At 38.0% G+C, this 15,202-nt stretch overlaps 1 protein-coding gene across 1 annotated transcript in view; it reads left to right on the top strand.

Moving 5' to 3' along the window:
* The window catches only part of LOC121597266, a 98,449-nt gene extending 96,219 nt beyond the window's left edge, over window positions 1–2,230 (top strand). The window contains exon 7 of the mRNA XM_041922904.1: window positions 1,502–2,230. Within this exon, the coding sequence (XP_041778838.1) occupies window positions 1,502–1,686 (185 nt within the window). The 3' untranslated portion in view covers window positions 1,687–2,230. The remainder of the gene's footprint in view (window positions 1–1,501) is intronic.
* Window positions 2,231–15,202: the final 12,972 nt, after the last annotated feature.

Below are 15,202 nucleotides of genomic sequence, written 5' to 3'. Positions count from 1 at the left end.
GGGACGTTACAAACGGGTTAGATTTAAAGTACTAGTTTCAAGTAATAGTATACTTTCTAGTACGGTATGTTTCCAAACTAAAGGGGCCCTTTCCGTTGTAAGTTCGTAGGCTGAAATTTCAGCCTGTCAGCTGTTTGCTTTGTGTAGCAGTTTTCGAGCAGCTATCTATGTGAGTATAATATACAGGTGGGCTTATCCCAAGGTGTATGAATTTAGAAGGCTGATTTTTATCGCTTCTGCTTCTGAATGGAAATTTTAAGAGTGTTTTGAGTATTCGTCAAACCTCAAGAATGCTTGTTTGAACAAAAGTTTTCACCCATCCTGTCAAAAAGTAGTATTTAAATTTGGTTATAAAAACATACTATGAGACCACCTGGACTACATACACTTTGATTCTAGATTCCACCACGTGATCTCTTTTTGCACCTTGAGGTAAATGTAAACAACACCATGTTTTCGAGCAGGTACTCGAATCTAATTCTAGCTTTGAGGCTAGAATAATCTAGACTGAAAATTGCAAGCTAGTTTTGTGTGTGGTTTTGTATGGAGTGTTAACATGGTTTCAGCCTCCAACTGTCAAACTCCAAACAAAAAACTGACTAGAATCGTGAAGGGCCCCATATGCAGTGTTTGTGTTTCCGAGGATTCTGCATAATTCGAATATCTGCGTCAGTAGAGTTTCACGATTTTCAGGTAAAAAACCTTTGATTACTCATTAGTTCCGATTACATTCATTCACGTTATCATTTATTATTTACGTTTCGTTCAGAAAACTCTTTTATTTCTGGCTTTTTAGTGGATTAAGTTTTCTGGGAAAAGTGCATTGGACATTTCTTACAACAAATTGTACAGGTTTGACATTTTATCTGTCAAATTTTGAAAACTACGGTTCGCGTAGCTCGGAAACAGGCTGTAAAAGTAGTTGATTTATTGTTTTATTACTGGAATTTTTCGGATTCGCCCGACCTCATAGAGATTCGATCGAGCTCATCCCAAAAGCATTTGGAGTGGATGAGTCCGAAAGAGTCCGGATATAGACCCTTCCTCCAATTACACCGCAATCTGATCTTTCCGACAGTGGCAAAATTTGCAAGCCCATCACTACTCCTGTTCGGATCGATCGAAACACAGTTTCAAAACATGCGAATAAACATACAGTCAGTGACATGTCATCCAGGATACATTTTCCAGATTCGAGTCAGGACTTTACGCATTCTAAACCTAGTGTTACCAAATCGAAAAGAGTTTACGGATTCGAATTGTATGACCGATGTTGACAATCGTTTAACGTGTTCGAAAAATAGTGTTACGATGTTGAGCTGGCTTGAGAAACCCTGTATAGCAGATAACGAATAACTCTCTCTTGGCATTAAGACAGTAATATGGTTCGAGTTTTTGATTAGATCTTTTCCTCATCCTTCTCAGTTGGCAACATTATTTTTGTAGAAAAATACATATACTAATGAAATTTACCCAATTTTTTTTCATGTTCTATTTACAGTTGACATCGAACAAAACGATCAAACATCACCACAACCATCAATGAGTGGTATGGCTGCTTTCGGTAATTCTGCAGCGACGAAAAACAGTTTATTTTCGGTTCCATTCCGCATTCATTTAGTAGTTGCTGTAGGCAGCGTTCTTTTAGGCATTGCTAATTGTTGCATACCTGCACTGTTTATGTAAACGTCTCCATTTAATGAATGTAGCCATGTATGAGTGATCGAACCCGTGAAAGTAGATATAATTATATTCTGTGTTTATTTTTCACGATCCGATTCAAGTGTCTGATTTTTGATCGTTTGAAGCGAAGTGAAAAAAAACAATATTGTGTGTTAAACAACACATGTGTTATGTTACGGAAAATAGTCAACATATGCGACTGAAAACTTACAAAAACTCGCTAGAAGCATATCCAAACGGTTCATTTTTTTCGGTTCAACATATGCAATGCTCTCTTCAACACTTTTCCGAAAAGAAACAAATTGCAGCTACATTGCTATTTCCTTGTAAAATACGCAACGTTCGAATCGAACAAATGAGGCTGTGAGAAGCTCCCAAAACCAAATAAAAAAGTGAAGCAGTGCAAGTTGATAACAGTGTAGACCATTGAAAGGAATGCGATGATATGTAAATGTTCAATCAACCATCAGCCAACAAGCGTTTGAAAAAGAATCACAATGAACAACGAACAGAATTACGCACGCAGGAGTTAAACGCAGTATGAAACACATTTTCATATTCAAGGTAGGTGCAAACTTTTATTGAAATAACTCTTTCTAATGCCAAACGTGCAAAGCTTTTAAACTATATGTTTTTTTTTAATTTTTTTTTTTACCTGCTCATTAAGCAATCGTAATTCTCACCCTCTCTTTTGCTTCGTTTTGCTTCGATAATATAACTGTCATCTTCGAAAACACACATCAGATGCGGCACGGCTTGTTTTGGTTTTGGCTTGAACGCGCCTGGCTGGCGGCTGGTGGAAGCATTTTTGGTTATGGGATAGATGAAATACATGAGGACTAGTGTATTTTACTTACTTATTCGGCGCTACAACTGCTTTGCAGTCTTGGCCTGCCTCAGGAGTGTCCGAAACCGCTCACAGTCTCTCGCCTTCGTCTGCCAGTTCGTTATTCTGGCCTTAATGGCGGACGCCTTCACGCCATCTTGCCACCTCAATTTGGGCCTACCACGCCCCTTCTGTCTTTGTGGACGGCCTAAAAAGACTTTACGGGCTGGGTATACAATGCATACAACATGGCCAGCCCACTGGAGCCTGGCGAGCTTGATACGCTGCATGACAGTGAGGTCACCATACATCTCGTATAGCTCGTCAAAATAACGGATCCTCCATTGTCCTTCCGCACATACGGGGCCAAGTATCCTTCTGAGCATCTTCCTCTCGAACGCGGCTAAGAGGGTTTCGTCAGATTTGGACAGTGTCCATGTCTCAGAGGTGTATGTGGGTACCGGTACTATATAGATACTATATAGTCCCAGCTTCGTCCGTCGCGACAGGTTCTTTGAGGTGAACTGATTTTTCAGGCTGTAGAAAGACCGATTGGCAGCCAGCATTCAAGTTACACTTTTCCAATCGAGTGGGTGTTTTTAAAAAAGTCAACTGCTCGGGTTGGCTGCTAGTCGAGAACTAATTTTATTTGTTAATTACTTTGTCTGCTTCACATCGGTCCATTCTGCTTGCTCAGCACACGCGCGGAGTCACTGTCGCTGACGACGCAAGACGGATGCGCGTGTGATCAAAACGTGAGAACGTTTGCTGCGATCGTGGTAACTGCTCCCCTTTCTGAGCGTGGAACCTCCTGGTTAACGTCGATGAGTGTTGGCCAGAGTCGGTGGTTTGAAGTATCGAATTGTTGCCAGGTCGTTTAATTCGGTTGCTGTTGGAGATATCTGAATGGTAGTGGTGCATTTTTTTTCTTACCAATCCTTAATGCCATGATGCCCAATAAAGTTAACGTCAGCGTCCAAGCTGGCCAGGTAGCTTGGTGTGTGAAAACGTGTTGCAGTTTTCGCAGGTTGATGTTTTCTAAGGCGTTTGAACCGTGTAGGTTGGCGTCGGTTCTGCTGACTCCGAGGTCTGTGGATAGCGTGAACACAGGTTGTTCGATTCTGGCTATCTCGTTGTTGGCAAAGCTTAAGTTCATCACACGTATGGAACAATTTTGGAAGTGGATCAGGAATGTTCTCTTCAGGTGTCTCTCGATGTCTTCGCAGGTCGTGTTTAGGGTATCATCGACATCGTTTACTAGGACTATCGTTGGGCTCATCTCTACGACGGTATTTCGTTCTGTCGTATCTTCGAATGTGCATTCACTTGGGTGGCCTAATATTAGGTTTGTGTCACATTTGCGCATTGAGATGTCTTCTACTTCATCTGTTTGGCATAAAGATATCTTGCTTAGCTTCTGGCACCTTCCTGTTAGCGTGAGTACGTTCGCTTGATATCTCAAGTAATGTGTTGCTGATATTCTGACTTTTTCGTTCTTTTTAACCACTGGCTTTACACGTAGGGTGTCGTACGAAATTGTGAGATTCGGTATTTCTATGATGTACACGATCAGATCGTCTTTTGCGGCTAAACGTGTTGACGTAAACTGCAGTATTTATTCAATCATGTCGGTCTCGATGTTCTGATCTTGAAGATTCAGGTGTATTAGGTCGATCTCGGCTGGTGTTAGTAGGTTTACAATGTTTATCTTAGATTGTTACGGTCGCGATTATTAAATCCGTTACGCATGCATCAAACTTTAAATTCGCGTGGTGTGCGAACACCTTAATCTAGAAAACGGGTACGCTGCATGTAAAAGCGGAATAAATATGCGTCACAAACACGAACACACGGCACTCACGCGTACGTAAACTTATGTACTATTTATCCTCGGAAAGGATAGCCTAACACCCTAAAATTGTATGGCCTTCTGGGGGTATAAAATAGACCGAACATTGAATACAGAACCATTCGGATTTTGCAACTCTAAGAAACCTCGTCTTTTATAATTTTGCATATTCGGATCACGAAAGAAATCTCTCATCCCTCTTCACCCCCTTCTGCGGCATAGGCTCCTCAAATTGCTTAATAGAGCAACTAGCTGGAAGGTTAATCATTGGTGTCGAACGGTTGAGAAGATCGCTGTTACCGGAGCGGGTTTGATTTACAAGGCCGCATCCTTCGCGTGGCTCACAGATCCGTTCGCCGTAGTAGCATAGATAATACGACTGGCATCTGAATTTGTTCATTACATTGTTAATCGTGTCTAACGCGTACAATTGTTTTAGTGTAGTAGTTTCTTTTACATTACTTGAAATGTTACGAAGTCTTTCACTAATAATAGAATTTTTCGTTATTTGTGTATTGCTGTTATAAACGAGTTCATCTAACGAGGTTGTAATAGCTCGTCTGCATCTGGAGATCCGGCTATCCATTTCCAAGCTCTACCTAATGAATCCCATCTTTTTGCAAGCGAGGTTTTCCTGGGTTTTATTTCATATAGGTTATATTTTATTTCTTGTAACTTCCGTGATAATATTTCTGTAATTGATCCTGATTGTAAAATGTTGTCATTCTATTTCCTGTAGGGCATTTTCCATAAATGTTACATTTATTGTGTGTACTATCTTCTTGTGTCCTTCTACGAGTTTCGTTGTTCTTGTATTTATTATTGCTACTGGTTTGTTCGCCAGGTCAATTATGTCGATTGCAGCCATTATAAAAGAGATGCTGTAACGGTTGGATTTCGATTAGTTGTTTTATCTGCTACGATGTTTTCAAATTTTTGTTTAAGGGTTAGTTCCTTGTTTCCTTTAGATTTATATTTTTAACATTTGATTTATGGATTTTATTGTTTTATTCATTCTTAAAAGTTGTGTTTTTGTTTCTCTGAACAAACTGTTTTTTAAACTTATCTTTACGTTTTGCTCGTATGACCTTATCTGTCACATATACGTTTTGACCTGTTTCTAAATGCGGTGGTTCAATTATTGTTCTGTTATGTTTTTGTAACAATTTTAATTGCGTTTCTTGTAAGTTAACCAAGACTTCTTCGTGTCTCTTGGTTCTGGTTTCTTCGAGTTGCGCAGGAGATGTGCAATTATTGGTGATCCCAAATAAGGTTTCTTTCGGTGTTTTCACGATAGAAGAGTGAATGCTATTGTTATATTTTTCTACAGAATGCAGACTATTGACTAGCAATTTAGGTTGTGAGTTCATTTCTTCTGAATTCTGTATAGTTCTAATATTGTCGAGTGTAATCTTTCTATTTGTCCATTTGATTCGGAATGACTACTGGGAGTGGTAATGATTTTAATTTTAAGGTCTAGCATCATTCCTCTAATTTCAGCGGATAAGAAGGCTTTCTCATTGTCCATCACAACTGATGATGGTATTATGTGTGAAGTGATAGTGTTATAAAAAGCATTTCGTAAATGGACTGTATGTTTTGAATTTACAGGTATCATTCTAGCGTACTTTGAAAATTTGTCGATGCTTGAAATGAATAATTGTCCTTCAATTTGATAGATATTGAGGTGTATGATCTCGGATGGGAAGTTTGGGATGGGGGTTTCTTGTATTTCTATCTTGAGGGGATGTCTATCGTATTTTGATACATTAAATATGTCGCAAGAGGATAAGAATTTTCGGATCAATTGTGTCATTTTGGAAAAATATTGTCTTTTTAGTATTTGTTGCTTGTTTTCGTCGATGCCACGGATATTGTGAGTATCTTTGATGATTTTTTCTTGTTCTAATTCGTCCGTTACATCGGTCAAAATAGTTTGCTTAAATCGAATTCTTAAAAGTTTCGATTGGCTGAAATATTTCCTATACACATCTTGTCCCATGATTTCTTCGGATGTCATAAGTCCGATTACTTTGCTTGGTTCGAAAAACTCTTTCATCAGAGACGTTAATATTTGTTCCTGGAAACGTGTTCTTTTTATAACAATTCGTGTGTTGTTCGGAAATGATTTGGTGACTATGGTTTCTGTATTTGTTGTCGTTTTTTTTCCAAAATTATTTGCAATTTAAATGCATTCAAGGGTGCTTCTGTTGAAATGATGTAAAAATAATCATCGTTTTCACCAGAATGTTGGGTAGGAGTTAATTAATTTACCTGTATCCTACTCAACGCATTAGCTACTACATTTATCTTTCGTGGTTTATCATCTCATTTTGTAATCGTGTTTTTCTAGGTCCGATTTCCATCTTTTGAGTTTTGCGTTCACGTTCTTTGCCGACAGTATGAATGTTAACGGTTGATGGTCTGTTATTAAAATGAATCTTTGTCCGTATATGTAATTTCTGAAAATTTTAAGTGCCCAAAAAATGGCAAGCATTTATTTTTCTGTGGCAGAAAAGTTCTTTTCTGTCTTATTCAAGGTACGGGAGGCAAAGTATATGGGTCGGTCTTTCCCGATATCTCCTTGACTTAAAACTGCACCAATGGCATGATTGGATGCATCGGTCGTTATAATAAATTTTTTCTTTAAGTCTTGATAAACGAGTACGTCACTCGATGTTAACATTAACTTCATTTTCTCGAATGTTTCTTTTTCTTGTTCGTTTAAAGTTATTGGTATGTTTTGGGTGGAGCTTCTCTCCCCCCTTAAAAGTTTTGTAAGTTTCGTTAATTTGGCGAAATCTCTGACAAAGCATCTATAATAACCTAGAAGCCCTAAAAATCCTCTAAGTTCCTTCAGAGACTTTGGCTCAGACCATTTTTTTATTGATTCTATCCATTTGTTATTGGATTTTAAGCCATATTGTGCACTAATGTAACCTAAAAATTCGATCGAGGTGTGTAAGATTTCTGATTTGTCTTTTTGTACTTTTAGGTTTGCTTTTTGCAATGTGTGCCAAACGATTCGCAAATTTTCGTTGTGTTCGTCTAGGTTTTTTTGGAATATAACCACATCGTCAACATAAACGTAACAACGTTTGCCAATGTGTTCGCGTAGGACATCGTTCATTGCTCTCTGAAAAATTGACGGAGCATTTTTAAGTCCAAAAGGCATCCGATCGAACTCGTATTTTCCAAAGTTAATGGAAAACGCTGTTTTTGCTATATCTTTTGAATGCATTTTGATTTGATGAAACCCTGATGCTAAATCAAGGGTTGAAACATATTTGTTTCCCCCTAGCTGATCAAGAATACTTGAAATCGCTGGCATGGGGTACCTATCTGAAATAGTTTTTTTAAATTTAATTTACGGTAGTCAATAACAAGTCTGAGTTTTTTCTGTCCTGAAGCGTCTATTTTTCGGTACGATCCACACGGGTGAGTTCTATGGGGATCGCGAGGTCGAATAATACCGTCGTCCAATAGTTTCTGAATTTGGTTCTCTACCTCTTCCTTACATGAAATTGGATAAGGGAAGGATTTTTGGTAAATAGGTATATCATTTGTGGTGCATATATTGCACTCTACTTTGGTAGTACATGTGAGTTTCCTTAGTGGGTCGTGGAAAACTTGTTCGAAAGGGATTAGTGTCTTAATGAGTGATTCCTTTTCAATTTCATTTTGGTGTGTTGTCCTGATATCCTTTTCTATAGTCGTATTAGCTGGCATCGCGAAAGAATTGGTTTAAATTTAACAGTCGTTAAAAATTAACCAGAGTCGTTAAAAATTGCTAGAATTTGGCATCGCGAACGCATTGAGTTCATTTGTTAATTTTAACGACAGGTCCTATGTCGCCGTTAAACAAACGACTGTCAAGAGCGTATGCGATACAAATTAACAGTCGTTTAATTAGACTGCTCGAATTTTTCCCCCGTGTTTGCCTATATGCGATATCGAGCAGTCGTTAACTGTTTTGACGGTCGTTTATTTTAACAGGAATGAACAACAAATGAACTCGGTTAAACCAAAATGAACTTTAAACGACTGTTGAAAAGAGTTCATTTATTCGCGATGCCGGCTATTGTTTACTATGCGCTTGGTAGGTGAAGGATAATAGAAGTGTAAAGGTATTCTCAAATCTTTTTGTTTTCCAGACGTACATAAGTCGAACGGTTGAGAAGATCGCTGTTACCGGAGCGGGTTTGATTTACAAGGCCGCATCCTTCGCCTTCTACTTCCCGTTCTACTTTGGTTGCTTAGAGTCAGAAAAATGTAGAACATGTGGGTTCCAGGAAAGAGCAAAAAATGAGTTCTTGAAGAGTGTACTACACACTCACACGCGACGACTCACTCACGCTTACGTTCTTGTTCTGCGCCCCCGCTCACTCACCCCACATATCTATTTTTAGATCAATACTTCCATCGACGGCGATCGATGTGATGATGATGTGTGTCGTCGCATGTGTGTTATTGATTTGGTCAGCAAGAAAAACTTTTCCTTCACATCAAATCTGTGACTTGGAATGTCGGCGTTCCGATTAGACTATCGCGACTTTGATCAGAGCGCGCGGTTAAAACGACCTTTTGTATTGTGTTGTACGTAACGTGCGCGCCAAAATTGTAAGAGTGCGCGGAGAGTGAATGTGGGTGTGTGGGGTTAGGGGAATGAGATACAGAGACAAATTTCGCTACATTAACACATTCATTCTGACTGCACGGGTTGAACTGCGAATACTCAGTTCTGAGAGAATATACTCGAGCGCTCTCGCATGAGTGCAAGCAAGCGCAGTATAGAGGATAGAGGGAGAAAAACGATTATTTTGCTCCAGGTTTCTACTTTTGTCCCATTGGGTCAGTGTTGCCTTTGACTCCGTAAATCACTCAATGCTAATTTCAAAAATATCAAGCTACGGAGTGAACGGGCGCTAGTTCATTGGCTCTCCTGTTATTTAATTGGCTCTCCTGTTAAATTCATTGGCTCCTGTTGCGTTCGGCAAAGTCCGGCCCGCGGGCCAAATGCATTTGGCCCGCCGCAACATTCAATCCGGCCCGCGAAAGGTTTAGACTGATTTTGAAAGATCTGAAGAAACTATTCGTATACATATTACTGAATATCTTTTGGAATAACATTTTATACCATCGTACTCTATCAACTTTAATTAAAGTACAACGGAATGACAGATCTTTCGGTATGTTCGAACTCGTGATCAATATCCCCGTAACGTTTACAAGAAAAAAATACCTTTTTTTCGGCTGGCTGTTGAACTTTGAGTGAAAAAAAAAACGAACGCATTGAGTTTTGGCGTCATTGTTTGCCGCTGCGAAGCCAGTGGACGCGATTTCTGCTTCCTAATATGTGTGTTAATTTTCCCTTACTATTTCACTGTTTGGCGGGTTGCATCGATCTCCCGGCCCAGATAACACAGTAATGTAGCCACTTTTTCCTCTGTTTTCATTTTTAGCTTTTTTGGAACCTCAAAAATGAACCTGGGCTCTCTTGCGATGCTTTGATTGTTGCCTAATAGTGCCAAGATGTTGATGATCAATACGCAGAAATTTTCTTATGCGACGTCAGACTTCTGTACGCAGTCCATTTAAGACGCTACGGGGTGTCTTTCGTTGATCACGCACGCTTATAAGTTGGTTGGTTTACTTTCTTGGTCATCATGTTTAGAGTTTTCTGTTGTCTCATGGGCAACATAATTTATCAATTGATCTGACATGGCATGACATCTGACTTGTCCATAAAGCATTTTAATAATTACTGAATCTATGTTTGCTTGGATAATTTTTCAGCCTTTCAGACTTTTGTATCATTCCCGGAATATATTCGATTTTTTTTGCGGCGTGGGAGGATGGGGTCTTTAAGAAGCGATATTGATCCTATTTTGTTATTTTTTGACTGATCACACTTTTAGCCCTCTATTGCCGATTTTCAAGTGATTATGGATTAGAATTAGTTTTTAAAGTAGGTATCATTCATTTTGAACCATACTTGGATGAAATAATTACAGAAAAACAACAATAATACCTAAAATGTTTCTAAAAGATTCTTCTTCTTCTTTTTTGGCTCAACAACCGATGCCGGTCAAGGCCTGCCAACCCACTTGTGGGGTTGGCTTTCAGTGACTTATTGATTTCCCCCCATAGCAGGATAGTCAGTCCTACGTATGGCGGCACGGTCTATTTGGGGCTTAAACCCATGACGGACATGTTGTTAAGTCGTACAAGTTGACGACTGTACCATAAGACCGGCTCTTTTTTCTCTAAAAGATTAAAATATAATTATTTAAGCGCAATAATAAAAACCGCATTCACCTGGCCTGCGGCACTCGATCAATTACTAAAATTGGCCCTTTGCCTCAAAAGTTTGCTGACTGTTGATTCAAGTGATAGGCATATAACAGTGAATATTTCCTCCTCTCTATCTGCATCATTCACCAACCGGGGTTCCACAACGCAGTATTCTAGGCCCTATACTTTTTAATATTTTCATAAATGATGTTATTTACGTTATACCAGATTGAGAAAAATTGTTTGTATGCAGATGATATGATAAGATGATATTGTATGCAGATGATATAAAAAAGTTCCTACCGGTATCAGATCAAACCGATTGTTTAGCTCTTCAAAACTGTTTAACTCGATTCAACTCATGATGTAATTCCAATTATATGCGTCGCAATATTTCAAAATGCTCTGTTATATCCTACACTAGGAAAAAATCTCCCATTATTTGTGATTATAAAATTGATGATAGATCAGTGCCACGTAAAAATGTGATCCGCGATTTAGGCGTTCATTTAGATAGCAGACTAACGTTACAGAGCCACTATGAAGCATTACTTACAAAAGCTTTCCGTTTGTTAGGATTCGTTTTGCGTGTTACGAAAGACTTCAAAGACTTTACAAGAATATTTAAAAGATAGGCTAGAATCGATTCAACGTAAGCTTCCTCGTTCATTTTTTTATCGTCTCCCGTGGTCTCGTAATTCTGTTTGTTCCTCTTACCGTACAAGGTGTCTGTTATTTGGACTAGAACCTCTGCAATATAGAAGAAAGACAGCACGATGCTTATTTATACACAAACTTGTTAGTGGATCTTTGGACGCCCTGTCAATTCTGAGTAAGTTGAACTTTCAGGCCCCCAGTAGAATGTTAAGAACCAGGACATTATTCAACATAATTCAGATTTCAATTATAATTCATAATTCAATTCAGATCGACCAATTTTGGATCTAACAATCCTTCAGTAAAAATTATAAGTGCCTATAACTCGCAAGAAAACAATAACGACTTGAACTTAAACTTAAACAATTTACGGAGCTTTTAACATAGTTTAGCATGACGTATCTACAGTTTATGTTATGTTATTTATTTATTTGGTTAATTGACAGTTAAATTACTTATGTCTTTTGATGCATTTTTGTTGATGCAGCACTGTTCTATAGCATAAATTATAGAATTAAGTATGTTATTTAAGCGAACGCTGGATAACTTTCGGAATAAATAATACCAAAAATAATAATTATAATAATAATAATGATAATACTATTAAAAATAATAATAATAATAATAATAACTATTATAATCAGAAAAATAACTATAACTATGAAAATAACAACAATATAAATAATAATAATAATAATAGTAATAATAATAATAATAATAATAATAATAATAATAATAATATTTATAATAATAATAATAATAATAATAATAAAATAATTATCATACTAATAATAATAATAATAATAATAATAATAATAATAATAATAATAATAATAATAATAATAATAATAATAATAATAACAATAATAATAATATTATTATAATAATAATATAATAATAATAATAAAAATAATGCGAATTTCAATAATATTAATAATAATAATAATAATAATAATAATAATAATAATAATAATAATAATATAATAATAATTATAATAATAATAATAATAATAATAATAATAATAATAATAATAATAATAATAATAATAATAATAATATAATAATAATAATAATCATTCCGTACGTGGCTGTCAAAGCGATAAGACGTGTTGATAGCGCTCCAAGTGTTTTTTTTTCAAGAAGTGATGTCGGTATCTCGGAAAACGTTCCGAGTAGATTTCTCACAGGTCCCGTCTAGACCAAAATCAAGTGAAGCCATAAACTTCATTTGATCTCGTTTAGGCACGGCCACGGAGAAAATTGTGCGAGTGCAGTGCAAAGGAGCTTTAGCCGCTGTCTTTATACAGATGGAGGATGAAGCTTCGGCATTGCGTATAGTGGAAGAAAACGATGGTAAGCACAGCGTACAGTGCAATGGAAAGGATTTTGTAATCCCTTTCAGTATGGACGACCAGACCAATTATCGTGAGAATTCACGACCTGTCCGCAGATGTGCCTGATAAGGCCATTTCCCAGTTTCTCGGTAAGTACGGGGAAGTGCGTGAGATTCGTGAAGGAACCTGGAGTCACATATACCCGTGCAAAGGCCTTCCCGATGGCAACAGATATGTGACGATGGTTTTAGAGAAACCTATACCATCGCACATAACTATACACGGAGAAAATACGTACGTTACGTATCGAGGCCAAATCAGAAAATGCCGAAGCTGCGGAAAGGCACTGCATCATGGGAAGACATGTTCTGATATAACGCACACGGTCTAGAGTGGGGCGGATTGCGCAACAACGCCCGCAACTGTATGCACCGTAATAATCCGTAACTTCTGTGATGATTTTCAACTATCTATTTTGAATACTGGTGAAGCAACTCGAATCCCCAAACCCCCGGCAAGGCCAAGCGGCTTAGATCTTTCCATAGTTTCCGCAACACTCGCTTTAGATTGCACATGGGAGGTCATTCAAGACCCTCAAGGCTCCGATCACCTACCAACTTTGACAAAAATGTTTAGAGGTAATAGTACGGAAAATAATTTAGATTTGAAACACGACCTTACACGCAACATAGACTGGCACAAATATGGGGAGCTTATTAAAAAATCATTTGCCTCACACGATACAAATAACCCAATGGAAAAATATGAAAAAATTGCAGCTTCCATCCTCCAGTGCGCTTTAGAATCCCAAACAAAACCTAACACTAGCAAACATAAAAAAGCAAACCTCCTACGATATGGTGGGATACCGAGTGCAGCGAGATGCACAAGAAAAAATCCTTAGCTTTTAAAGAATATAGTCGGGTAGGTTCCACGTCACTGTACGAAAGATACCAAACTTTAGAAAAAGCTTGCAAAAACCTACTGAAAACTAAGAAAAGAGGGTATTGGAGGAGATTTATTAACAGTCTCACCTCATCGACATCCATGCATGAATTATGGACCACAGCCAAACGAATGAGAAACAGCACAATAACCAACGAGAGTGAAAAGTTTGACGGGTCTTGGCTAGGCCCATTCGCCCAAAAAATTTGTCCAGATTTTGCTCCACCCTCAGAGTTTTCTCAAACCTCTCCTGGCTCACATCCTGAACTTGATACTTTATTCTCAATGAATGAATTTAAATTAGCATTGAACAAAATACACAACACCTTACCTGGGTTGGATCACATAAAGGGAAAACTGCTTAAAAATTTACCAGACTTTGCCAAAGAACAGTTACTCGAACTATTTAACAATTTTTTAGAAAATAATATTGTTCCCCGTTGCTGGCGAGAAATAAAAGTAATAGCCATTCCAAAACAAAACGGCACGTCAACAGACCCACAAACTTACCGGCCCATCGCTATGTTATCCTGCTTAAAATGTTCGAAAGAATGATATTGCCTAGGTTAGACAGCTGGCTGGAAAACAACCAGTTGCTATCCAAAACACAATATGGCTTCCGTAAAGGGAAGGGCTGCAATGACTGTCTTACATTACTTACAACAGACATTCAGTTAGCCTTCGGTCGTAAACATGATATGACATCCATATTCCTTGATGTTAAAGGAGCTTTTGACTCCGTATGTATAGAAATATTGTGTCAAGCATAAGAAAAAGCCGGTATTCCTCCCAAACTCAATAATATATTGTACACATTACTGTCTAAAAAAATAATGCACTTCAACAACAATTTTCTAAATTTTAACAGGACAAATCACTACGGGCTACCTCAAGGCTCTTGTCTTAGTCCTTTGCTTTATAACTTTTACGTGAGAGATATCGACTCGTGCCTTGTACACGGTTGTACTCTTCGACAGTTGGCAGATGATGCTGTAGTGTCTTTTGCTAGCCCCGACAGTGCCAAAATGGAAGCTTCATTGCAAAAAACCATAAATAACTTAACAACCTGGTCAACAAACTTGGGGATTGAGTTTTCCACTGAAAAAACAAAACTTGTAGTCTTTTCAAGAAAACATCACCCTGCTCCTAGGATATCATTATAGGACAAGAGAATAGAAAATGTTAACACATTTAAATATCTTGGAGTTTGGTTCGATCGCAAATGCCTTTGGAGAAGACACATACAATACTTAGTAACAAAGTGTAGCAAAAGGATAAACTTCCTCAGAACGATTACGGGTACGTGGTGGGGAGCGCATCCCAGAGATTTACTGCAGCTTTACAAATCAACAATCCTATCTTCCCTCGAGTATGGCTGCATATGTTTTCACTGGGCAGCTAGTACACATGTTCAGCGGCTCAGGCGAATTCAATATCGATGCTTGCGTATCTCGCTGGGATGCATGCTTTCTACACACACTATGTCCCTCGAGGTAATGGCTGGGATCATGCCACTGGACTTACGATTTGAACAGCTATCACTAAAAATCCTGATTAAGAACTCCGCCTGCACCTCAAATAGCCTGGTTATAAAAAACTTCATAGAATTGCAAG

The sequence above is a fragment of the Anopheles merus genome, chromosome X, assembly GCF_017562075.2.
Source record: "Anopheles merus strain MAF chromosome X, AmerM5.1, whole genome shotgun sequence".
Classification (NCBI taxonomy): domain Eukaryota; kingdom Metazoa; phylum Arthropoda; class Insecta; order Diptera; family Culicidae; genus Anopheles; species Anopheles merus.
Note: the sequence above shows the minus strand (reverse complement) of the source record. Positions and strands in the feature narration are given on the sequence as shown.